Source organism: Poecilia mexicana, unplaced genomic scaffold (genome assembly GCF_051168715.1).
Source record: "Poecilia mexicana isolate PSO_F unplaced genomic scaffold, ASM5116871v1 scaffold_17, whole genome shotgun sequence".
Lineage (NCBI taxonomy): Eukaryota > Metazoa > Chordata > Actinopteri > Cyprinodontiformes > Poeciliidae > Poecilia > Poecilia mexicana.
This window is the reverse complement of record NW_028263386.1, coordinates 20900405-20927383: the sequence shown is the minus strand read 5'-3', so window position 1 is coordinate 20927383 and position 26979 is coordinate 20900405. Positions and strand designations below refer to the sequence as shown.

Genomic DNA, 26979 nt, shown 5'->3' with positions numbered 1-26979 from the left:
TTTATCCACCCAAGGTTGGACTCCAACCCCCCCCCCCCCGAGTTTTATTTGGTCTAAAACAAACCTTCTGACTTCAGGAGGCCACAAACCAGGCAGGGACTCTCACCAGGAACCTACAGCCTGAGCCTCCCCCATGCCCTCCCGCCCTCCGGCTGTATCAATTATCTCATCCAATGTCAGCCAATTAACTGACGTTGAATACAGGAAGTGGCTAGAGCAATTCCATGCAATTAATCATTGTGCAGGAATAAATTAAAACCCTCCCTAAATGCGATTACTACTGGCAGTACAGACTGAGCATTGAATAATAATTGAGCCTGAATAGTTATCTTCAGTTCTGGCTGAAAACAGAAGTGGTTCTGTGAACATTGTGTGGATTTACGCTGCACCTAAGCTGAAAACAGCAAGTATGATAAAGAGCAACAAATGGCACTGACAGTAAAACGGGGATTTAGGACCTTTTTAGCAATAATAATAATAATAAAAAAATTTACCCACAAGTCAAGCATAATGCATCCCATTTTTTCTTTAAATATTGTTAATATCATCTATATTCTTCTTTCTCGAATTTGTTTTATGAACAAATTCAAACAAATTCGAACAAAAACTCGCTGCCGTGTTCTTAAAATGAATTTGTTCTTAAAAATCAAAGCAGTGGTGCACGCTCTTTTCTTAAATGGCGTCCTTTGTGTATATCACCATCAAAGTTTCACTGTATGTCATGCATTCGAGAGCCTCGAGTCATGTCAGACTCGGTTGACATTCAACGAGTTCAATACAAGCTGACACTCAAAAGAGAAAGGAGGAAGAGAGGAAAGCACTTAGGAAATGAGAGTCGTGGACAATGACAAAGCTGAAAACTATTCAATACCAGAAAGTGATGTGACAGGAAGGGCTACCAGGGTTTACCCTTTTAGTCGGAGGAGCGCCGCTAAAGTGCAGGGACATCACCGGGTCAGTGCTCAGGGCGAGTCGACGTGTGGCTGCTCGCTTGTTGTCATTTACATGCGTCTTCAAGTGTGAAATGCGAGCAAAATAAGAGTGTCTACAAAATCTCGCAATGGATTACAATTGGCTGAGCCTGATTGATGTCATTGGAGAAAAAGGACAAAGGCATAGGAGCCAACATGTCAACGTTAGCTGTTTATTCCGTCTCCCAGGGGGGAGAAGAGTGGCGAGAGCCGGAAGGGGGGGCGATGACAAAGCTGGTGAAATGATGGGCTGTAGATGCCCTTCACCAACCTCCGAGGATGAGCAGCTCGGACCGGGAGCCGCTGATAAATAGGCTTGTGGGGCGCAGGGTCTTAGGCGTGTTTCATCATCTGTTCTCCAAGCAGCATGAATTAACACCACTGCTGCCGCTGAAGCATCCTGACATGTGGAAATGCCAGGAGGAACTTGAGGATTGTCAGTGAATGTAAAAAAACAAAAAACAAAAATGATATATATATATATATATATATACACACACACATATATCTGAAAACAAGCATCTTTGCCAAAACCATTTGAAAGTTAAAGTTTTACTTTGATATTTTAAAAGTGTTGGTATTGCATGATTAATTTATAATGATAAACATAATTTACAGGAAAATATTGTCGTTAAACATTTCTAAAATGCTTGAAATCTTTGGAAATTTGCAGTTGGATTATGTTTGTTGGCTTCCTAATAGAATAGAACAGAATATACTTTATTGATCCCCAGGGGGAAATTGGTTATTTGTTGAAAGCTACTCCATTTTAGGTAATAAATACAAAGTTAGTAAAACATACACATACGAGTGATAAGTTAAACTTAAACCCGACAAACTTAACCTGTTACCCAATATTTAAAACCTGACATGATGTTTTTTTTATGTTTCTTTGTGTTTAATAGTTTAGTTTAATGAAAAATAAACAAAACGGTAACATCTACAGGAAGACACAGAGATCAATCTTTGTAAGACACTAGACATATGAATGTGCATATCTGAGTGTTTTATAACTTTGTATGCAAATATACTTTGTTTGCTTTTTTTGCTAGGAACAAAAAGTCAATATTTTACAGAACATTAGTGTTTTATATATAATCAGGGTTAATTTCTAAGCTTTAACAAAGTAATCAGCCCTCATTTCTGGCCGTCCCAGCTCTGTGTTGGTTGATATATTTGAGATGACGACAGTTTTTGGTGGTAGTCACATGAACATACAAAGCTAAATAGCTTTAAGCTAATAAAGCACCAGATTCATCTTTCTACAGATCTGGTACGGAGGCATACCCAATATAATCTCAAGCTAAACCAAACTGCAAAATATTTTATAAATTATGTAAAAAAAAAATTTACATTTTCAGATACCTCATATAATATACATACTATACAACCTAAACCTGAAGTCATGCTTGGTTCAAGATGCCTGCATAAGGTATTCTTTTGTTTTTAAATTTGACTACATTTTGTTTACCAGTTATTTTTAAATCCAGCCATTAGTGCGATAAATTTTTGTCGTAGTTTGCATTTGGGGAACTACAAAATACATTTTTAATATGTTTAGTTAGCTTTAATTGCTGCTTTAATTAGCTGAACAGCTAATTAGAGTCCAGAGGCAAAGTGGAACAGAAAATGAAATTGCAAGTGATTGAGCCTGCATTCACATTATCTCATCTTTACTTTGCAATTTTAACACCAAAGGCGAGTCTTTACTTCATCTAAATTCAGATTCAGCATTAAAATATGAAACTTGCATGAAGTACTACTGTGAATGTACATTAAATCAACATCGACATTGCATTTTTTTCTTCCTGTAAAAAAAAACAAACAAAAAAAAAACACTGGAACAAAAAAACAAGCTGAAAGAAATTTTGTATAAAACATAAATAATAAAAAACAGTGGCCATCTGATACAACTTCCATTTAGATATAAAAAATGATCAGTTTATTTCTGTTTTGGATTACTTGGTTTTATTAGCTTTCAAGGCTTTGGTAATGATATTTTACTAGATCTATGTCAATAAATTTCATTAAAGCTGCTACAAAGTTGAAGTTGAGGGACTCAAGAGACAGATGCTGGGACAGCTTATTCCTGTGTGTAGCACTGGGAGGAAATATTGCCTGAAATAAGAGGTTGTAAGAGTAGAACTGATCAGCATAGCCCTTATGCATAACCCAAAAAAATTAATATAAAAAAAATGCAACATTTCACACTTAATAAAACAAGCAAATAAATTTAACGTTTCATCATCTGAAGCTCCTCTTGCTCATGAAACACAACTCGATTATATTTAAGTTGACTCGAAACATTTCACTTTGATATCTCTGCGTCGAACCACAGCAAACTCAATGCAGGGGCTTATTCCCACAAATCTGACACCAAAGATCAGTCCAATGAACCAGACTGCTGTTGTGCTTAAGAACTAACTCAAGAATGTGTCTCAGTGCTGCATAAATCAAAACCCACGCACAAGTTTCAAAGTAAATACATGCTGAATAATTTCTACACTTCGACACTCTCTGAATCTCCGCTTGCCTGAAAACAGCGGCGCTGCACCGAGCGCCTAATCTGCCTCTTCGGTTCCAACCTACATTCCTGACTAGAGGGCTGTTGTTTGAGCAGTTCGTCTTGGAAACCAATGGGGGAAAGAAGAAGGCCCCCGAAGGCATGACCTTCCCTCACTGCCACCAATTATATCAAGGCCTTATAAAATATAGATTATGTGCCATCTCAGTGCTGACATATCTAAAGGCTGGAAGCGCGGGGAGTGTGCTCAGAGGCCACAGGCAGAACCCAAGGGGAGAGCAAGTTGAAAATGACAAGATGAGGAGAATACAGTAATTCAAAAGATGACCTTGATGGGAAAAACTCAGTCTGCTCCGGCTGAAAGAAGAATAAATAAATTAAAAAAAAAAGCAGCCTAGCTTGCTTCCAAAATGATTGGTTGATCAATTTATATCCAATCAAGGCTCTAAATATTAAAATGCACTGATTACGGCGATATTCATTAGCTTAAATTGCATTCTGGACCAATAACCATGTATTATTAATGGATAGGAGCTGAGTTTGGAACAATTGGCATTTAACTTTGTGTCTTAACCTTTCAGCATAAATGTCAAGTCAAATTCTAATAGAAAAAAAAAGTCTGAAGTTCACCCAACAGTGATTTCATACATTTTAGCTCAAGTGTCTTTTTATTATTGTGGGGGATGGGGCGCACCTATATTCAACCCCCCAAAATGCTCTGTGAAAAGCTATCAGAGATTTTTTTTTATAAACGTTGATGGCAAGATATCATATTTCATGGTGCTGTATGACAGAAAAGCATGAAGAATCTGAAAGTCTGGCTTTTCTTTTCCCTTGCACACATATCCACACACACACACGCACACACACACACACACACACAAACTTATCAGTGAACGTTGAGCATCTCAAGAAAGAAAAAACACAAAACGTGCCACTGGAAGAATGTGATATAATCAGCAAGAATACAAGATATATTTCTAACACAAAAGAGCCTTACTTCAGAGAATTGGATTTTTGTCTTCAGGTTTTAATCAGCCACAAGGTGCTGATAATATTCTGGAGTGTTGCAATTTTTTTTTGCAGCTGTGGCGTTTTATTTGCTATAGGTCAAAATTAAGAGTTGTACCAGGCACTGGAAACAAATTACAGCCAACTATTTTCCTCAAACACGCTTCTGTGCTATGCTTTCCTTGGTGAAAAAAACAAAAAACAAAGAAACATTCTATACATGTTTCAGCATATTTGTCTCATTATTAGTTTGGTCAGTGGTCGAGTAATAAAGAAAAAAACCTATGAAATCATCACTTCATAGTACACAGTATACCTGTTTTTTCCAAGTCTGGCTCCAGTTTGGACCAGCCCACTGTTAAAAATAGTTTTAAAAAACTACATTTTTACACAGTACACATGAAAGGACTTCAGAAAATTTAAATCTACCCACTACTGGGGAAAAAAATATATCCCTGCATTGCACCACTGTTGGGAGAATAAATAATATGAGACTGAAAGAATACATAGTAAAACATTTGACGTCTTAAAAAAAACCAAGTCAAAAGAAACCCTCCCTTTTACCACACTGAAATTTATGGACTGGGGAATCCTGCAAGAATGGCACAAAAAAATAAATAAAAAAATAAAAATGAAGGCCTGTGAAAACAGCTGCATAAAACTTTTGATTTGAAACACCTAAAAGTTTACGTCAGTCATTTCTCCAGTCTTGTTCTTCATCAAAAAGTGAAATGGAATGGTTGCAGTGAATGAGACGACAGTTTTTATCTTCAGTCTTCCTTTTCTGAATCTTCTCACACTAGGATTTTAAAACAGTCAATCAGAGGCAGAGGTCGGCTCAAGATGTAAAGAATGAACGTGTCGTTATAAGGAGCTACCAGGAAGGGATGTCAACGGATTAAGCCTCCTTTGCTGCCCTTTTCACCTCCACCAATGGAGTCCTTTGTTTCTTGAAAGCTCGCCCAAAAAACTTCCCGCAGAATCTCCTTGAGGTTTTTGTTCTTTTCAACCAGTCTTTCAAAACAATAAAACTTTAATTTCCCTTCCTACTCTCCATTGTCTGTTTTTCTCCTAAATTTTCAGTGTATTATCTCTCCTCTGGTCAGTTATCTCTCAAGTTCCATCTTTGGGGAAATCTGCGCCGCTGTGCTGGGATTACCTGTTTTCCAATTAAATCAAGATGTATTTGCCTTTCAAAAGACTCTCTTTTCTTAGTCTCCCTCCCGTTGGAATAATTGATGGAGGTCTCTGGCCTTGTGATGAATGACTTCCAAGTGGAGAGATGAAAAGAAAGATGAATGATTTCACCCCTGTGTGGACTAGAGTGGGGAGGAACAAGGAGTGCTGACATTGTGACAAATACACTGACCAAAGCAACAAAACCTGGATGAATCAGCAAGGGACGGAGAGGTGGCATGCGCTCATCGCGGCTCAACAGACGCTCACCCTGCCGGCACCACCTCCGCGCGTCTGTGTACACCACAGACAATTACCTGAGCCTTGCAATTAACTTCAGGCTTGGTGATAATGCTGACGGCTTGCCAGGAGAGGAGTGGTGGTGGAAGGAAGCCAGCCAGATCGGACTGGAGAGGATTGTGTCGGCCGCTTGTGTTTGTGCACTCTGTGGATGTGGGAAGGCCAAGAGAACAGGTGCGGTAAAGTGAGGAGATGCCCCAGGTGACTTGATGTGGACGGTGCCACCACTTTCCCAGCCAAGATTGTGAAGATGAAATAAGTTTTTCCCCACTGCTGCTTGCACAGTTTTCTGTCAATGAGCTGGGAGACAGCAAGTATTTTAAAGAAAGAATCCAATGAGCTCATGACGGGCCATCTGTTTCCGAAGACCAGTAGGTAAGTAGGGCGTAGAACTTTATACGCATCGTATGTGCCTTAGGGGTACGATAAGACTGATGGGCAGCAGCACTAACTCAGTTATAAGCATGTGTTCCCAACACAAAACAAAGAAAATCCAAGGTGTAGCATTCTGGCTTTTTGTGTTGTGTTGATTCGCAACTTTGTTCTTTTGCAGTTTTGGCGTTTTGCACCCAACCATCAAACATTGTGTACTTTTCAGGTTTAGAGGGAAGTCACTTCAATACAAACGTTTAAGGAATGGCTTTTTTCAACCGTCTTATGTTTGGTTTAGATTAAAATTGGGATCGATAAATAAAATACGTAGGTTAAATGAAACCACCGTATGGGTGGATGTGGTCGTGTGGCAATACAATATTGGCAAGACCAATACAGTACACCAATGCTACACCAATGAAAGTTGGCGTCTCGCATGTCTTAGATCTGTCCCTGCTGAAACAAAGCTGGATTAATGATTCAATTACATTCTCAGTGTCTTACCATGTTCTATGGAGGCCTGGTAAGCAGCCCTTTATTTGATTCAAGTGCACTGAATGATGGAGGCATCTAAAACGTGCAGGACACAGGCTCTGCAACACACAAGTGTCAAACTCAAGCCCTGAAGGGTTGTTGTCGTGCAACGTTTAGATGCGTCTTGGCTTCAACATGCCTGAATCACATTATGAAATCATTGGCATCCTCATGTAGAACAGGACCGCAAGCTGTGGAGGTAATTTAGCCATTTTATTCAAAAGTGTTGGATCGTGGACACGTCTAAAAGTCGCAGGACGTCGGCTCCTTAAAGACTGGAGTTTGACACCCCTGCTGTAACATCAATAATCTGTTTGCTTCTACCGTAATTTAATAGAAGAGTAAAAAATACCAGTGACCCAAAAGTATGCTGCTTGCTACTGTGCTGCACTGCTGGATGGGCTGGAAATGTATCTCAATTCATGATATTACTTTTGAGTGAGGCCCACGGCTGTTACATCCAAAGCCCAGAAAAGAGTCACTGCAGGAGAAGTGCTGCTGTGCTGGGCTCTGTTCTGGGCTGTGTGCTCTTCATACCCAGGGGCGATGGATGGATAAAAAGGTTTGAACGGAGCAGGCAGAGCTAGGGACCGAGTGCGGAAGATGAGGGGAATGAGGGCTCAGGGGTACGACGAAGGCAGATCCATTTAGATTAAGCGGCTTTAATATCCTCAAATTTGTCCAAGAAAAAGCAGTTTGAGCCGACGCCGTCCCGTCTTATTTGATTGTCCGGCACAGTTCAGACGATCTCAAATGATGTGGCTTTAAATTGTTACTCTGACAAGTCCTGCATCTCTGCCGTTATTTCAAAAACACAACAAATAGTACTCTGAATTCAGTGATTTCTAAACTGAGGCCCTTTACAGCCACTTAAACGGGTGTAGAAAGCAAATCTAGCGGCCTGTCCAAATAAAGCACTCCCACAAAATATGCTGAGTCACTTTTATTAAGTTTAAGTCTCCTGGAGAATGAAGACAAAATTATTATATATGTATGGAGTCCTGCAGAATATACTCCATTTATGAGACTTCTTCTTTAAAGACTTAATTTGCTCTTTAACTGAAATGTCAGGGGAAAAACAAATAAAAATATATCGTTCAAGCTAAATTATCAAAAAAAAAAAAAACATTATTTAGACTGTAAGTCTATATTCAACAGAAAACATGAGATACCCTTATGATTCATACAAAATTATGATATTCTGGAAAGGCATGGCAGGCCAAAGAATGCGTTTATGTTTTTCTTAAATGGAACCTGCTTGACACTGACTCTTGTATATTTGGTAAAATCTACTAATTTAAATTTTAGAAATGTAATCATTCATTCATATGTTTTTTTTCTTCTTATATATTAGATTTTGTAAAGTTCAGTAAAGTTACATTATAAAAAGGGAAACAAAATAATATGGTTCATTTATGAACCAATTCATTAAAGTGTTCCTCCCCCTTCAAACGTTTTTGTTTGGCACTCTGTCGTTTTCAGTAGTAGATACTCTTATGGTCACACTCGTCTTGAAACCTGTACAATTTAAACTAAACCCGTAATAAAAAAATGCACAACAGGAATAAACATACCCAATTGTTATTAGCTGCTAAAAATATTATGGTTCCTTAAAAGTCACATATTAAATCAATAAAATGTGATTTTTTATTGAAAAGCAGCATCATTTTTGTCCTTATTGTGGTTAAAAATTATATACCTGTTGTAAAGCAAATCATAAACTTTTGCCTGGGAACCACCTGGACTTACAGAGTTGTGCGGTTGACCTTTAGAAAGTGGTCAGCTTCCTTCATAACTTGCTGTTCAACTCGGTGACCAACCATCGCATTGTAAATGACGGCCCTAAATGTCACCACAGTTGTTCAAACACCTTGGGATCTTAAACATCTTGTCACACTGATTATTAAGCTCTCAAATGCAGATATTTCTTGACATATTTGGATTTGGACCAGCCAGTGATAAAACACTGCAGTTGCGGGCGTGAGCCAAGAGAGGAAACGATGGAATATGGTTTCATACCCGTGAGGTATTCTGGGTCAGGCACAGGGTCTGACAGCTCCTCGTGGCACTGGACCTCCGTTGGCACCGATGCCACCACCATGCCATCTGGGAGCTGCTGCTCAATGCCTCGGGCAAAGTTCTTCTGCCTGGTGAAAAGACAGACAACAGGAGGTTACTTTTTATTTTTTTTATTTTTTTTTAAGAGTTCAGTGGACCAACATGATAAAGAAGAAAAGAGGGTGCAGGAAGAGGAGCATGTTAAGACATTGACAAAAGAGTGGTTATGAGATGGGGCAGAGAAAGAACATCTATACTGCATGCAAACACTTTTGTCGTGTGCATATTAGTAGCAAAGAAAGTTAAGTACTTCTGGGGGTGTGGGGGGAGTGTTATGTCCTTTTATCTGCTTTATAGGCATTTTGACAAATGATAACCAGGTGGCCAAGGTAGCACTGATTAAAAAATAAATAAATAAATAGTTATGTCCAAAACACGGAAGTGTCTGGTTCTGTCAGAGCAGACTGACAGATGATATGCATTATGTGAATACATGTGGAAACGTGTGAAGCCCAGTCTTGCTCCACAGACTGGGTGACAGACTGTATATATAATTTGTTCAGTCAGCTGCCGCTGCTGCCGCCTGAGTGTCAATGGTGTTAGACACTTCGAGGCATGTAGAGGATTATACAACCACAAAAGTCAACACTGGAAAAAAAAGTGTGAAATATTCATTTGTTTGCTATTAAAGGATGATAAACTTATTGATGCTCTCTTATTTCCCCTTTATGTTTGAGTATACTTTTGTTCTCTTTTAAACATGGGGTACTTTTTAAATTGCTATACGTTAATCCCAAATCCTTGTTGGCATTTCAGATCAACTTAAAATAAGTTAGAACTCACCAATGTAACTAAATCCTTATCTTGTGTATTTTAAAAGGGTGTTATGAATATTTTCTGTGTTATTTGAGGGAATAACGTTATAATATAAAGCTCAAAAAAGTTGATTTTACATAATCCATCCCGACCACCCCCTTTAACTGACTGAGGTGTTATTTACCAAGGTCTTAGGTTTATTCTGTCTCAACTATTGTAACCCATTCTCTTGGGTTAGTGGAGAGACTGGAGTCGTGTGGCCAGCTTAGCAACACCGTTGCTTCATGTAATGAATATTCACGACCCTCCAGTGACCCACTTTCAGATGCAACTTTCTCCATTGACTTTTCAGGCTCCATTTTCATTCAACAGAGCACAAGTGAAAAAACAACCTAGTTTGCATCAAAGTGAGATACATGCACAATAATTAAAAAAAAAAAAAAAAAAAAAAAAACTACAACAAAATAGGAGAGGTTAGATAACGTATAAAAGCAGTGAATAAAACCCCCAACCAATAAACAAGTAAACATTGTATGCAAGTGATTAAACCAAATAAAAGGCAGTTGGAGGCGGCAACTGAAAAGGACTTAAATGTAAGATTAATTAATAAGTCTGCAAGATACTTAAGAACAATTTCATGAAGACAAAGCATTCAAGTCAAAGCATTATTTAGCTCTAATAGGACGATGAATTTTGAAGGCAATAAAGTTAACACAGGTCAAACCCAATTTACAAAGACTTGTACGGAAGCGCATTGCTATCACGCAGGAAAAAAAAAATTTCGAGCGCTATCACGTTATAACGTGATACGTATCTCGTTAAAACGTGATACGTATGTCGTTAAAACGTGATACGTATGTCGTTAAAACGTGATACGTATCTCGTTAAAACGTGATACGTATGTCGTTAAAACGTGATAGTTATCTCGTTAAAACGTGATACGTATGTCGTTAAAACGTGATACGTATCTCGTTAAAACGTGATACGTATGTCGTTAAAACGTGATACGTATGTCGTTAAAACGTGATAGTTATCTCGTTAAAACGTGATACGTATGTCGTTAAAACGTGATAGTTATCTCGTTAAAACGTGATACGTATGTCGTTAAAACGTGATACGTATCTCGTTAAAACGTGATACGTATGTCGTTAAAACGTGATACGTATGTCGTTAAAACGTGATAGTTATCTCGTTAAAACGTGATACGTATGTCGTTAAAACGTGATAGTTATCTCGTTAAAACGTGATACGTATGTCGTTAAAACGTGATAGTTATCTCGTTAAAACGTGATATTTATCTTGTTAAAACATGATAATTTTAGGTCCAGGAAGTGGCGGTATTATGCTAGGCTAGTACAGTGGCTAACATGAATTGGTCAGGTTTCCTTTCATGTTTGGTCTACAACATGTAGAGATACGGATGCTGCTTTGCACTGTGGTTAAAGCCATTAATAGCATGCGTACTCTGAGCAGGATCCTAAACAGAACGGGACTGCACCGAAGGAAACGTCAGTCCGGTCCTCTAGCTGTAGCGGCGTTCCTGACTGGATCGAAGCTCAAGTTGGCTTCCGATTGTAGCTTCTGATTTGGGAAATGGCTAAAGGGAGATTATAACGGAGGCTCAGACGTATTTGCTGAACAGTTTCTGTTCAGATTTGTTTTAACAGTACACCAGCTGAACAACGGCAACGGCTGTTCGTAACCAAGCAACCGAAATCAACAGAAGGCTCAATAGTGGCAAAAGACAAAACTAGATCCTGTTAAGCATTCTTCAAAATAAAAGACTTCCTCTCTCCAAAATAAATCATACAGAAAGCTTTGAATTTAATTATTTTTCACGTCACCTTTTGGAATTGTGTACAATCAAGTTAAATTCGGTGAATAATAATAATCATGTAAATTATACTTAACATATGACTTGACATATGACTGTAAATAAGTAACTAATCATGGAAATTATATTTAACATATAAATGTTAAGAAATAATTTGTTCTGCTTTAAAAACTAACATACATCGACACTTCAAATCTGGAGTAGATTATTCTAATCTACGCTAATGGCAGAATATTTCAAACCTAGTTTGTGATTTGTGAAATCTTTATCTGAATTGAAACCTCAGCAATGAGAGATTTAAAAATATGTTTGCATCTGGAATGCATTAGAAATAAACTCCTATCACATTTACAATATTTGTTATTATTTTAACCTTCTGTTTTCTTTCACTTTTTTGTCCTAGAGCACCTGCCTTTTTGTGTGGCTTACAAGGATCCATCAGCTGGGATAATAATGCCAACAACTTTTCAGATTCCGATTTATAGTGATGCAACGTAGCATCAGAGATGAATAATCTATTCCAGATCAGAAGTGTCTAAGTATGTTAGCTTTAAAAGTTTAATAGTTAAAGATGCTACTCATCTCCTTAATTGGTCACATCAATATTATAAAAATTACAATATTGCCAAAATTCTTATATGTTTTCCAATCAGTTTCAATTTCCTCACTCCCCTTCTTCTTTAAGGAGCTAAATATAACTTTTTCCAACTTCACTTAAATGGTAAACGCCCGAGAATGAAACTGTCTCTCTTATATCTGCCATATGACAGAGGGTGTTAACAATTATCAAACCTATTATGTTATTTCAACCCAGATCAGGGCAGCAATGTTTTACTTTACTTCCAGACAGCCCCCAGCATGGGTTACTATTGTGTCCCACTGGATCTCTATGGCTATAGACTTGTACATGTACTCATCAGGCAGGAAAAGGTCAATTAAGCAAACAAAATACCCATTTCTGAAAAATACAATGATGATCTGGCAAAAAACACTTGATTATTTGGGAGAAATGCAACAACTATCCGATGTAATGTTCATCCATGTAGAGCAGGATTTAAACTGCTAAGAATATAACTAAAGTGTCTGATCTTTTTTCAGGGAAGGTATTTATGTAACTTGAAGAAATTAAAAACAAACATGATAGTCCTACAAAATATTTCTATAACTATCTTCAAGTTCAGAGTTTTATTTTATCAAAGCAACACAATAATCTTTATCTACCCTCTTTGTCTCCATTAGAAAACATTATTTTAAGTCACCTATATGGTAAAGGAGAGATGTCTCTTCTTTGCTCCTTGTTTGTCGACAAATATTAAAAATTGTTGACCAATATTTGACAAATATTATTATTTTATTTTTTTTTATTTTATTTATTTTATTTTATCAGGTAAACCACGTTGAGATACACATCTTATCTTATTTTCAAGAGGGACCTGGGTAGAAGTCTGCAACACACAGCAACCTGGTTACAAAATAAAATTAATTAATGCATATGCAGAAGTGTAAAACAGTAGAAAAGAATTTAAAAACAGTGACACCTTTTAAGAGAATCTCGTCTGTTTTTAAGAATTGCTCGAAATAAGTCCAGTGAAACCAGCTTTGACATCTTTATTTCAGACTGAAGCTGATTCCAGGCTGTAGGAGCCATCACACTAAAAGCTTGCTTCCCTTTTTCAGTTCAGAAAAGTGAAACATGTAAAAGAAAAATATTGTTAAAACGTAAAGAATGGGAATTAACAGACCTATGTAAAAGAAAGTTTAAGGATGCTGGAGCCAAGCCGAGTAGAGATTTATGAATCACGATCATTAGGTGATTGTTTCTCAGGACGTTTAAAGGAGGCCATTCAGCTTTTGCTGATTTATGATTTATTTTGGAGAGAGGAAGTCTTTTATTTTGAAGAATGCTTAACAGGATCTAGTTTTGTCTTTTGCCACTATCGAGCCTTCTGTTGATTTCGGTTGCTTGGTTACGAACAGCCGTTGCCGTTGTTCAGCAAGTGTACTGTTAAAACAAATCTGAACAGAAACTGTTCAGCAAATACGTCTGAGCCTCCGTTATAATCTCCCTTTAGCCATTTCCCAAATCAGAAGCTACAATCGGAAGCCAACTTGAGCTTCGATCCAGTCAGGAACGCCGCTACAGCTAGAGGACCGGACTGACGTTTCCTTCGGTGCAGTCCCGTTCTGTTTAGGATCCTGCTCAGAGTACGCATGCTATTAATGGCTTTAACCACAGTGCAAAGCAGCATCCGTATCTCTACATGTTGTAGACCAAACATGAAAGGAAACCTGACCAATTCATGTTAGCCACTGTACTAGCCTAGCATAATACCGCCACTTCCTGGACCTAAAATTATCATGTTTTAACAAGATAAATATCACGTTTTAACGAGATAACTATCACGTTTTAACGACATACGTATCACGTTTTAACGAGATAACTATCACGTTTTAACGACATACGTATCACGTTTTAACGAGATAACTATCACGTTTTAACGACATACGTATCACGTTTTAACGAGATACGTATCACGTTTTAACGAGATACGTATCACGTTTTAACGAGATACGTATCACGTTTTAACGACATACGTATCACGTTTTAACGACATACTATCACGTTTTAACGACATACATATCACGTTTTAACGAGATAACTATCACGTTTTAACGACATACGTATCACGTTTTAACGAGATACGTATCACGTTTTAACGACATACGTATCACGTTTTAACGACATACGTATCACGTTTTAACGACATACTATCACGTTTTAACGAGATACGTATCACGTTATAACGTGATAGCGCTCGAAATTTTTTTTTTCCTGCGTGATAGCAATGCGCTTCCGTAGACTTGCAATAATCTAAGCATTAAGACTTTTTTTTTTTTTAAAAAAGCCCATATCATCCATACATGTCTGATGGAAATGCTGGTGCTGCTGTATGCCCCTCCCCTGTCCGTAGATCTCACACACTGCTAGTAGTGATAGATGCAAGTGTACCATTTCTTTTTATTGTGTTGTCTAAGGTAACTGACATGCAAGCTCCTAAATGGGTTAAAATTCAGTAAAACTTTAACTAGACACCAGAAAACAAACAAAAAACAAAGTCTACAACAACAACAACAACCCAAGTGTCCTATTTTAGTTACTTTTACTCGCTCCATGCCTGGATGCAGGAATAAGGTTGGAATAGTGGAAAAACGAAGAAAGAAAAAAATCCACATAGGAAAGTTTATTTGTACTGCTACAGTAAAAAAAGTATTTAGGGTGTCTTCACTCACTACGTCTGTTTTCTTTTGCAGCGAATGACTCCTGCTTGAACTCCCTAACAGGGCCCATTTCATCACCCCCCACTTACGGTGCCGGTTAGGGTCACAACAAGGTTTCAAAGCATAACAACTTCAATAAATCAGTGGCTTAAGTCCTTCAGCTGTCTCAAGACCACAGCTAATGAGGAAATATCTTCTTCTTCTTTTCTCCTCTAGGAAACTGCAGTCATTATCTTCACTCCAGGCTCACAACTTACAAACGCCCTTTGTAACCTTGTACTGTACTTTTTTTTTTTTTTTTTTTTACAAGTAATGTTTTATTGAATATTTCAGTTCAATGTTGCATGAATAAGCATGTTCTTCCTGCACACTATAGGGCGAGGAAGGCAAAAACTGTATGAAATACAATATAGCTTAGGAAAGAAGCTGTGCCATGCTTTGCTGTAACATGACTTTCATGATCACAGTTAAGTTTGTACATAATTATTTTTGGCCGATAAATGTGCCACAAAGTTGACCAGAGAGTGGACAACTTTATCCCGACTACTGTTTGATGTAGGAGAGGTTCATCAGAGGTTTTTCTGCAGTGGGGTGGGGGGGCGGGGGGGGAGTGACTGTTGCCATTGGAAACCAGCCTAATGGGAGTAGTGAGACTGAATACAGACCATTATAGCCGTAAACCTGAACCCATGGCTTATAAGACATTAAACTGCCTTGTAAAGCTAAAGGGCAAGAGCGGTATAATAACTTTTTGCTGATTTGTAATTGGAGGTAATCAGTCTTGCATATTAATTTGACCCAAGCTGCTTATAAAAGCACAGCCTTAAGATTGTGTGCCTCTTCTTAATTGGACATTTCGTCAGCAAACTGTAAACAGTTTAAACCAATTTGCAAGTCGGTACCACGATCCAGTACAGACGCGCACGCGGTTGTTGCATTTTGAAACAAAATCCTTGACATCTATCAGTCTGGAACCGTTTACAAAGCCATTCTGCACATATGCAGAAAACATGGAAAAGTTGTGAACCTTCCCATCACTTGGCTGACCAAACAAAATTACCCAAAGAGGACATGGAGTACTGGAGATTCCTCTTGCCTCATTTAAGGTTGGTGTGTTCATGATTTATGTACATAATATTCCAAGACAAAATTTCAGAGAAGTAGTTTCCTGTGCTGTAAACATTTTATACTAAGTGTATGTTAATTGTAAGCACTCCTAGTATTACGTCTTTGAACATACATGAGTGGGCAATTAAAATGCACGGAGGATTTTTCAGCTTCACACTCCACCTACTTCTGTTAATATACACTCCATATAATGCTTCGTTTGATTCATGCGGCGTCTGACGGGGGCTGAGCTGTAAAAACAGCACACACAAATACAGGTGCTGGTCATAAAATTAGAATATTGTGATAAAGTTCATTATTTTCCATAATGTCATGATAAAAATTAAATTGTCATATATTTTAGATTCATTGCACACCAACTGAAATATTTCAGGTCTTTTATTGTTTTAATTTTGATGATTTTGGCAAACAGCTCATGAAAACCCAAAATCCCTGTCTCAAAAAATTAGAATATTATGAAAAGGTTCTCTGAACGAGCAATAAAAATAATCATCTGAATCAACAAAGTAACTCTAAACACCTGAAAAAGATTCCTGAGGCCTTTAAAAACTCCCAGCCTGGTTCGTTACTCAAAACCGCAATCATGGGTCAGACTGCTGACCTGACTGCTGTCCAGAAGGCCATCACTGACATCCTCAAGCAAGAGGGTGAGAAACAGAAAGAAATTTCTGAACAAATCGGCTGTTTGCAGAGTGTTATATCAAGGCAGCTCAGTGGGAAGTCAGTAGGAAGGAAAAAGTGTGGCAGAAAACGCTACACAACGAGAAGAGGTGACCGGACCCTGAGGAAGATTGTGGAGAAGGGCCGATTCCAGACCAAATTAAATTTTCATCTCCATAAAACTTTTCAGCAGATGGAAGCATGAAGTGCTCCAAAATTTTCTGATAGCTGCTGCATTGATCCTGCCCTTGATAAAACCCAGTGGACCAACACCAGCAGCTGACGTGGCACCCAGACCATCACTGACTGTGGGTACTTGACACTGGACTTCTGGCATTTTGGCATTTCCTTCTCCCCAGTCTTCCTCCAGAGTCTGGCACTTTGATTTCCGAATGACATGCAAAGTTTGCTTTCATCCGAAAAAAGTACTTTGGACCACTGAACAACAGTGGTCCAAAGTGCTGCTTCTCTGTAGCCCAGGTCAGGCGCTTCTGCCGCTGTTTCTGGTTCAAAAGTGGCTTGACCTTTGACCTGGGGAATGCGGCACCTGTAGCCCATTTCCTGCACACGCCTGTGCACAGTGGCTCTGGATGTTTCTACTCCAGACTCAGTCCACTGCTTCCCACAAGGTCTGGAATCGGCCCTTGTCCACAATCTTCCTCAGGGTCCGGTCACCTCTTCTCGTTGTGTAGCGTTTTCTGCCACACTTTTTCCTTCCTACTGACTTCCCACTGAGCTGCCTTGATATAACACTCTGCAAACAGCCGATTCGTTCAGAAATTTCTTTCTGTTTCTCACCCTCTTGCTTGAGGATGTCAGTGATGGCCTTCAGGACAGCAGTCAGGTCAGCAATCTGACCCATGATTGCGGTTTTGAGTAACGAACCAGGCTGGGAGTTTTTAAAGGCCTCAGGAATCTTTTTCAGGTGTTTAGAGTTACTTTGTTGATTCAGATGATTATTTTTATTGCTCGTTCAGAGAACCTTTTCATAATATTCTAATTTTTTGAGACAGGGATTTTGGGTTTTCATGAGCTGTTTGCCAAAATCATCAAAATTAAAACAATAAAAGACCTGAAATATTTCAGTTGGTGTGCAATGAATCTAAAATATATGACAATTTAATTTTTATCATGACATTATGGAAAATAATGAACTTTATCACAATATTCTAATTTTATGACCAGCACCTGTATTTACAAAGCACAAAGTGATGCCTTTGGGAAAGTCACAGCGTTGGAACAACAGAACCCACAGGCTGAAGCGAAACGCTGGTAGAAAGGCCGTGTGCAATGTAACTTTAAAATGCCGTTGAGATTTTACAGACACGGTGTGGCTGAGGGTGAAACGGTAATTAAGAGAAACAAAGCCGAGTGTTGATCGGACAGACTCCTTTTCATGCAGCCCAGACATCTTCACTGAACTACATGTAAAATTACAGAGAAACAGGGAAGCGGCGTATCCAGAAACAGACGCAGTTGAGCTTTTGTAAGCTTTATTTGTCAGCTCAGGGTCACAGATGACTTTGCCGGCGTGCTCGATTCCATGAACTGAAGCCCCGGTGTTTGCTTGAGGTTCTTCACTTTAGACCAGGCGTGCCCAAAGTCGGTCCCTCGAGAGCCGGCATCCTGCGTGTTTTAGTTCTCTCCCTGGTTTAACGCACCTGGATCAAATGATGGCTCAGAGGAATAAGAACAACACTGACATGCTGAAATGGTTGTCATTTTGTGTGCAACTTTAAGGATGCAAGTAGGATTTATCAAATCATACGACCTTAAGGCATTTAAAACCCAGTTAAAACTGATGATTTAAGTCATTTTTTACTGATTATTCCTAATCTGCTACATGGAAATGTGGTTATCTGACTCCAATAAACAACATCTAGTAGCAAAAGGTCTCGCATAGTTATTTTGGTTTTTGTCATCAGCCACGGCCTCTCATATTTTACGCAGTTGACTCTTCCAAATTAATATGTGAAACACATTCAATCATAAAATTTAGTGCAAATACACGACGCCTGTGTAATTTTATGATATAACATCTCAGTGTTGATTTAAAAAGACCTTGCTACATTCTTTTATTTAGTTTATTGGCACTTAGTGGAAGGAGGCTAGAATGAGTGGCAATTAAATCAAGAACAACCGTTAATGTACACTTGTGAAAAATTATGGGTAATTTTAGCCATTTAGTAAAATGTAGGCCAATTCTTATACTTTGATCCACTTTAAAGCATCATCTTTTTGACAGGTTGTGAATCCCTACCAATCAGTGAATCTGTATTATTTTAGTGGTTCAGTGATGAAAACAAACGCTTCCTCGTTGATGCTGTTTATGTAAATTGTGCCGTTTGACACCAAAAGCGCGGTTTGACTTGTTCCTCCCGAGTCTGCTTTTTGCTGATGAATGTGGCAGAGAGGGTATGAGAAGAAAAGGAAAAAGGAATAAAAAAAAATGCTCCCCTGACAAAAATATAAAAGAAATTTTAACAATAACACTGCTATGCTTGATGCTTTTACAGTGGCTTCACTCTAGAACTCTGTTCAAAAGGTGCAACTGTAAATGCTCTTCACAGACACTGACTTGCGCTGCGTATGGAAAATATTCACAGCACTCCGCCTTTACCTCGGCACGTTAAGTGGAGACGCTGACATGTAAAGAAGAGCCACTGAAATCAACCACGACTCCTAGAAAATCTTCTTGAACACACCTCAGAAAACTAAGGCGTGCCCACATGCGACAAGGAAAGGCGGAAGAGGACTCTAGTTTTAGGTTAGCTGTCTAAACTTATGTTGTTTTTTTTCCTGGACTATGCTGTACGGCTCATCCGCTCGCACTGAAATATAAGTTATGCGTTGCTAAATTTGCAGCCCAAAGCAATCACAAACGAGGCTGGCTGGGATTTGATCACGCTGGAGTCAAACATCTGTCACTTCCTGCTGAAAGTATTTCTGCATGATTTCAGCTGTCATTTTAACAAAGCACATAAATAGGGACTGTAATGACTGGATCTCGGTTGTTTTGCTGAAGATGGTGATTTTTTTCTTCTTCCCCTCTTAGAAGCATGCTAAGTGGGACACGGGCTGGGTTCCATTCAGTGCATTCACGTCTGACAATTTTCACTGTTAATTTTGTTAGAGGATGACATGTAACATTTAACAACCATCTGGCACTGTGAAGATGTCATCATTCATTTCTCTTTTGGAAGTTCACAGAACTTTTTCCTTTTTTTTTTTTTTTTTTTTACAAAACTGCCAGAAGGAAGTGAAGCTTTCTTTCCTTTTTTTCTTCTTTTTTTTAAAACAGGACCAGCAGAAAAGCGGGCACCTGTTTGATTAATTATTTGAATGCAAAATGTGACAAAGCACTTAGATGGTTTTGATTCATATCAGCCGTCCTGTCGCTATTGTGTGCTATCCTTACAGTGATTCCCTCGACAACAAAGCTCAATAAGAGACAATTAAAGCTACTAGCTAACCCCCCTCCACCTCTATTAGTCTACAGCAAACACATTTTATGTTTTGATTAAGTGAGAGTAAATGAAGGAATTCCTCGAGGGTGACATGCAGGGTGTGGTGCTGCGAGCTAAAAAAAGGTTTTGGAGTAATAAAAAAAAAAAAAAATGCTCTCGCAAAATAGTTTGGGGGTTGGGGGAGCTGTGTCAGGTAGGAGCATTGACTTAATCATTGATCCCAAGCAGCAAGCAGAATGAGAACAAGGGGCACTAAAATATTCATTAAAACCTGCTCTGAGCTTGTCGAGAGAGAGAAAGAGAGAGAGGAGAGGAAGGGGAGGACAGTTAGGAGTAATGAGAGGAGGTTAGCTTTTTAACATCTCATTACGGGGAGTCCACCGGCTCCCACTGAGACAGGAAGACAGAAACCCTGTCAAAGCGTTCTGTAATTTGAAGCCGGAATCACATCGAGCCCGCCGCTCCCGAGATGTCACCCTGGTAGGACCTTCTTTCAGGAGGGAAACGGCTGAGTTGCCTCTCAGGTTGCTTTGTAACTAAAGTCATCCTGTGTCCCCCAGCTTCCCCACCACACCATTCTGCTCGCCAATGTCAGAAAATCAAATAAATAAACCTCTTTTTTTTTATTTTTATGAAAACAACAACAACCTTTCTGCAAAGGGAGGTTGGGATAGATTTCCCTTAGCAAAGAGAACAAACATGAGAAGCATTTCCAGGGCTGGTGCGCTTCAAAGATGGACCATAAGGGATAGTTGCTGGGGAGGGAGAATCAAACCAGCTCTGTGTGCGCGAGTGCCAATGCTCTGGAGGGTCGGTGCTGAAAGAACTGTGACTGCATGTGTGTGTGTGTGTGTGTGTGACTATGCATTTATGTGCATAGTTTAACATCCTGGCTATTTTGTCTTTGTTGGTGTCATGTCGACGGCCACCTGCTCACACCACTTGCTGATTCTCCATCAATCCCCCACCCATCTCACATTTGATGCTCCTGGCAGTCAAAGAGAAAAGCACACTAGGGGCACAGAGCTGATCCATTACTACACACACATATCCTTGTACTTCCATCCATACACACACACATATGCACAGCCAAAGAGAGAGGGCTATGTCCCAAATAAATAAAACATTACAAGCAAAAACACTGACTTTGACTGTTTACATTTTTTTTTTGCAGCTTTCTGCAGATGGAAATGGGATTTTGTTTGAAAAGGGAGTTGGGGTGAAGAAAAGAAAAGGTAGGAGAGTGTACAGAACCAAAACAAAAAAGGAGCACACAAAAAAAAAACGCAATCGAGACTATGGAACAAACCCAGAAAAGTAAACATTGTGATATTTTAGAAGTGAAAGAAAACCATAAGAACTGGGAAACCTCCATCCAGAGTTTAAACAGTATAAAGTGTCGACTTCTTTTTGTGAATGATGGGAGGCAGATGCTTTGTGCCACTCTTGCTCAGTGGGGTGGGGGTTTTTGAAGAGATGCCAGTGAAGATCACATAAAGACTTTCTTTCTCTCCCTCTGTTTCTGCTTCCAGTTCTCAAGGACAAACAGGGTTTCTAATCAGACTGGGTGAATGCCGTCTCACTTGCTTTTTTTGTAACTAACAAAAAGTTAATGCATGTCTGCAGCCTCACATTTTTATTACATATAGTGGCTGCAAAAAAGAAAAAAATCAACTTTTCAATAAGCTTCTCTTAAAAGTCTTTTTATAAGAGCATAAAGAGGATGTGAGGCGTTTATTTTTCACAGCTCATTCAAATGAAATGTGAACACGTCAAAAACATGGTGCGCTGGTTGTCAAGTGACATATTTTAGGAGAGCACTGCCATTAGGATTAATTGACATAAGCAGCACTTCAGTCTTCTCAGCAGGAACCACATTGTCTAGCTCTTCTGTCTAATGGTGGGATCATGCCTCTAACCTCAGCAGGAAGCAGCAAGGTGGTGGGATTCTAATTTGATTTTTTTTTCCTCTCTCAAGAAATGTTGCAGCTTCAATAACTCCTAATAAGAAACTAATTCTATTTCCTGCAAACAAATTACTGTTAACCAATTTTCAAAATATACATCCTGGTTTCAAAAGCACTACAAATTAAAGCTTTCTTCTTTTTTTTTTTTCCTAGCAAAATTAACATCCATCCATCATCAACGCCCGCTGCTGAGGCACGCTCGCGTCACTGTCCAGTAGTCACCGTACGAGAGGCGGGGGCGGGTGGGGGGGCAGCCTGGAGAGTTCGCCAATCCACTCAGGGCAAAATTAACAAATCACTTTGTTTCCAGCAGCAAATGTTAAAAATCTAGACTATGCAGTTATAAATCTGGGTTAAGATGTGACGAAATGCATCTTATTGCTAACAAAATTCAGGTCGTACACCTACTCTGCTTGTCAAACCAAGCGACACAGCTGTTTAAAGCTGTCAAGCTCAATCTATGAGCACATGTGGGGTTACTCTTTTATGTTTTCTATATGCTGGAAAAATCTCCAGAGGCGACAAACACGTTTACAATTTAAACCAACATACTTCCCTTCAGTCATCTACAACGCTTTCTTTTATTACCGACTCCATGTTCCATTCATTATTTAATGTTTACTACAATTTATTCAGGCATCTGATTCAATAAGTGATTCATCTGTGCATGTATTTAGTAGATGCTTCAGTTCAAAAATGGCTTAAATTATATATTTGTAATGTCAAATTTTTAATCCAGTTCTATGAGAAACTCATTCTCCCGGGTTACCTTTAATAATAATATTTAACTTATTTTAAGGGAAATTGACATTTTTTTTTGTGTGTGTGAAAATGTAATGTACAGGGTTCGATTTCAAAATATAAACTGAAGTTTTCACAAACCTCAAACGGATCTCTGGCATGCAGCTGCGTTGCTCACGTTGCGCAACATTTGTTCATTTTACACACAAGTGTATATCCAGCTCAGTAAAATTTAATTTCAGCACACTGGCTCCTGGTCAGCCTTAATTCGTTTGCTGCAATCTCTTATAATTAGGTCTTCCATTAACCATGCCTCCCGATAGAGTCTCCATTCCTCTTCCAGCACCTCATCCGCACAGGAAGCATTTGGTGTTTGTCGAAGTCTGGCTCGGATCACGCTTTCCATTCAGAAGGCTCTTTCAAATAAGATCAGAGCAGTAGAGATTTAGATTATTGATGATATTAACTTTCCAGCCTCACCCAGCCCTCTCTCTCAGAGACTCTGGTGGTGGATCCCTAAGTGGGTGTGTTGCCTCCGGCGGCAAAATCCATGCACAGTCCAAATTAAATTCCTGGGCCACAGATGCCTTTGCTGACCTTCTGGCTTCCTGAGTTCAGTGGAGATGATTACAGCATGCAGACAGAGATAATTAACCACCCTCAAAATGCTTTCCACGTCAAATCAAACTCTGTACAAATTAGAAAGGATGTGGAGTTCAACTTGTACGGGTGTTTAACATGAAGCCTCAAGATAAAAAGTGAGGTGATTTTTTTTTTTTTCGCTATTTTCTCACCAGAGCACTTTCCTGAATTTTACATTGGACAGTTTGTTGGACGAGGGCAAATTCTTATCGCATTCTCGATTTTTTGAAGAAGAGATCAGAGAAAATCTGTCAAAGAATCTTTGCCCCAACGTGAAACAACTTTTACAGACACCGATTCAATCTCATGCGTTTTCACATCCTGTGAAACCATTTTGCTAATGTGCAACCTGAAACGCGTCCCCACCCCGGGAGAATCTCAAAGGCTGATCTGCAGCCCCTGGGAAACCAACACCACTGTGGGCGATGTAAAAAAAAAAAAAAAAAAAAATCACTCGCCAACATGGTTCATATGATACATATTGCAGACTTGGGTTAAATGGTGTTGTGCTGGACGTGCTTTACTTCCAAACTATGAAAAAAAAAGTATGTTCTGTTTCCAGAGAAATGTTCAAATGGCTTTATTCATCATACATTTATCCTGAAAACATGTTTTAAAAACCCTGTGATTTGGAGCTCCTTTCAAACATATCACCATTTCAATTTTTTTTTCTTTCACTTTAGTTAATAAAACCTTTTACAAATAAAAATCTAAAAAGTGTGGGATGTGTTCATCCTCTCTCAGTGAACACTTTGCAAATCGATCTTTCACTACAAACACAACCGCAAGTCATTTTTAGTATGACTTTCACGACGTCACACTCAAAATATTTGCTCATCTTTCTTCTTGGGAAAATTGAATCTCAGCAGAGATGGGATTTTACTTTGTAGCTCAACTTTGCCGTGAACATTTCCACCACTTTCTCCAGACCTGTCTGCTGTGTTCCTTGGTCTTCCTGATGTTTGTTCGCCAACGTTCTCAAGGAGGTTACAGCCTTCACAGATCACAACACTGAGTTGAAATTAAACTTATTTAGTAATAAGATGAGGTCTGAAGACCATTTTTGCACTTCAGATTTTTCTTTATAAATGAAATCTAAAAGCAAAACAAAAAAAACACAATGAGTTATCTACCTTCAACTAAATACTTATGCACTATTTTGTGTTGGCCTTACATATAAAATCCCAATACAAAAACATTGAAGTGTCTCACAGCAACATGACAAAATCTGGAAAAGTTCAAGGGATATGAATACTTTTGAAAGGTGCTGTATTGAAAAGGAGGTATTTTAGGAGTCTGCCACAAAGGCCTGCTTTTATTTGATCATTAGTAAAGTTTAAAACCACCAGCTCAAAGCGAAGGCGCAGTGGGTATCGTAGGTCTCTCTGAACTACTCAGTTTTTATTGACTGATATAGTCTGCAGGTATTACTCTCTGAACGTATTTTGCAAAGAGCTTGTACTAAATACCCTACTGAGATCGACATTTTTGGCATGTAGTCCAAAGATGAAACAAATTGCTGTTAAGGGACGTTTGAACGGGCACATTTCAACTTGGTGATAAAGCGGGTGATTTTTATTTTTTGTGATGCTGTGTGTCAGTCCAGTATCTGTCTTGTGGCCAAGGCTCTCCCTCCTGAGGACCCAAACATCAGGATCTAAAATCATTGTTTACACACCCTGAGTCTGATGTTACTGACAGAATGAGTCACACCGAATTCAGCTGCTGTTCAGAATCTGAAAACAGGCCGTCAGCACTCTGCAACCGTTCCAGTTCTAGGCCGCCTTACGGTGAAGCACAGACAGGAAGCATTAAGAACCCAGGGCAACCACTGGATTGCAGAATATCAAACATTTCTCTGAGATTTAAGATTTTAAGAGCTGACAAGTTTTCCAGTGACAAACTGGGGTTAGAGATGAAGGCGATCCACTCCGATATCAGCATCAGATCTGCACTGGCAGTGAACCGTCAGCTAAGGCCAGAGTCTGATCTAACCGTCAGCCTGGCTTTCTGTTCTCCATTGTTTGTTTATACAGCCTCATGTTGGATGAAGAATTTAGAAGTGATTGCAGTTTGTAGGAAGACTTTGAAACAAAAGGAACAAATGACCGAGAAGCTGCTTACAGCTAGCAATACTGATGGGTAGTGAAAGTTGCTAAAAGCTGTTTAAAATCCGTCCTGTGATGTGTGACTGATGAAAATAGGAAATCACTTTTGACTAAACTGCTTTGTGTGACTTTTCACTATTGTTCAGGTTAACATGTGATTACAAGCCTGCTCATAAAGAATTACCTTTCATAGGACATGATCTTGTTATGGAAAAACTTTGATGCTGAAAGTAGTGATGTTTAAGACCATTTCCACAACATTTGGACCCCGGTGGTGCAAAAGCTGTTTTTTCAAACTTCTGCCCGTCAATCCCACCTTTGCCTCTGAAGTCTGCATATAAATTTAGCAGCTCTGCAGGATAATGTGAATAAATGCATAAAAGGCTTGTTCTGAGGTGTAGTATTATCTCGCAAATAAAAAGACAACCTAAGGTAGGTGCACAACTCCAAGCTGCACAGCTGGCAGGGTTCGAGTGTTTTGTTTAATTTTAGCTGACACCAAGAGGACAAGAACAACACCACATGTTTTAATAAAAGCATAGGTATCCAGATTAAATCCCAGAAAATGTAGATTGGAGAATCTCTTGTTGCACTCTGGTAGCCATTAGTATAAACACCTCTGTTAGCTTTCTGACTCCCAACACAAAAACTGAGGAAAATGGCAGAGAGGTACAGACACACAGACCTGACAACAAAACAATGAGATACTGGCTTAGAACCAATTTAAAATGAAAACCAATCAGCTAGCACAAATGCATCATAAATTGAAATATGCATTACTTTGTTTTATGTACAGTGACTCGTGTGCAACTTTTGAACTGTATGGAGCTCAATAGTTTCATAATGTGTGTGTTAAAGATTTTTCTTTTCTTTTTGTTTGAGAAATGTTGCTATATTTCACTCTAATTTCCTTATCTACCTTTTAAAGCAGTGGCACATAGCAGAAAATGACATTCCTTATAGGACAGCAAAGTTTATTTTATCCTTATTTTATCTCTCATGTACAGCTGCCGCAGCAACCTATATTATCCCAGCCACCATAGAGAGTTTGTTATTTGAAAGCGATCCATCAGAAAGATGTCAGCACTGTGGGAACCTAAACCCTAACCCCCCTCGACTGTCTCCCTGCTGAGGCACAAATGGCAGGCAGTCTACCACAAACAGCTGTGGCGTTTACCTGAACGTGGCCTTCAGTATCTGACCAGAGGTGCTTTCCTGGGTGTGGTTGTTGTAACCGTAGAAGAGGTCTCCGAAGACGGTCTGGTTGGCGGGGATGTCCGTCGCTTCGCCGCAGTCCACACCCTCAGTGCAGGATTCAGACAGAGGCAGGCATGACCTCCCATCAGGACCGCGCTTGTAGTCCTCGATGCACCTGGAATGATTTTAGGATT

The 26979-nt window shown here is 39.1% G+C and overlaps 1 protein-coding gene across 3 annotated transcripts in view; it reads right to left on the bottom strand.

The window, feature by feature from the left end:
* The window catches only part of astn1 (astrotactin 1), a 343361-nt gene that overhangs the window by 161688 nt on the left and 154694 nt on the right, over nt 1–26979 (bottom strand). For all 3 annotated transcript variants that reach the window (XM_088014719.1, XM_088014716.1, XM_088014717.1), the window contains 2 exons: nt 26766–26960; nt 8908–9035 (listed from right to left, as the gene is read on the bottom strand). In XM_088014719.1, the coding sequence (XP_087870845.1) occupies nt 8908–9035; nt 26766–26960 (323 nt within the window). The remainder of the gene's footprint in view (nt 1–8907; nt 9036–26765; nt 26961–26979) is intronic.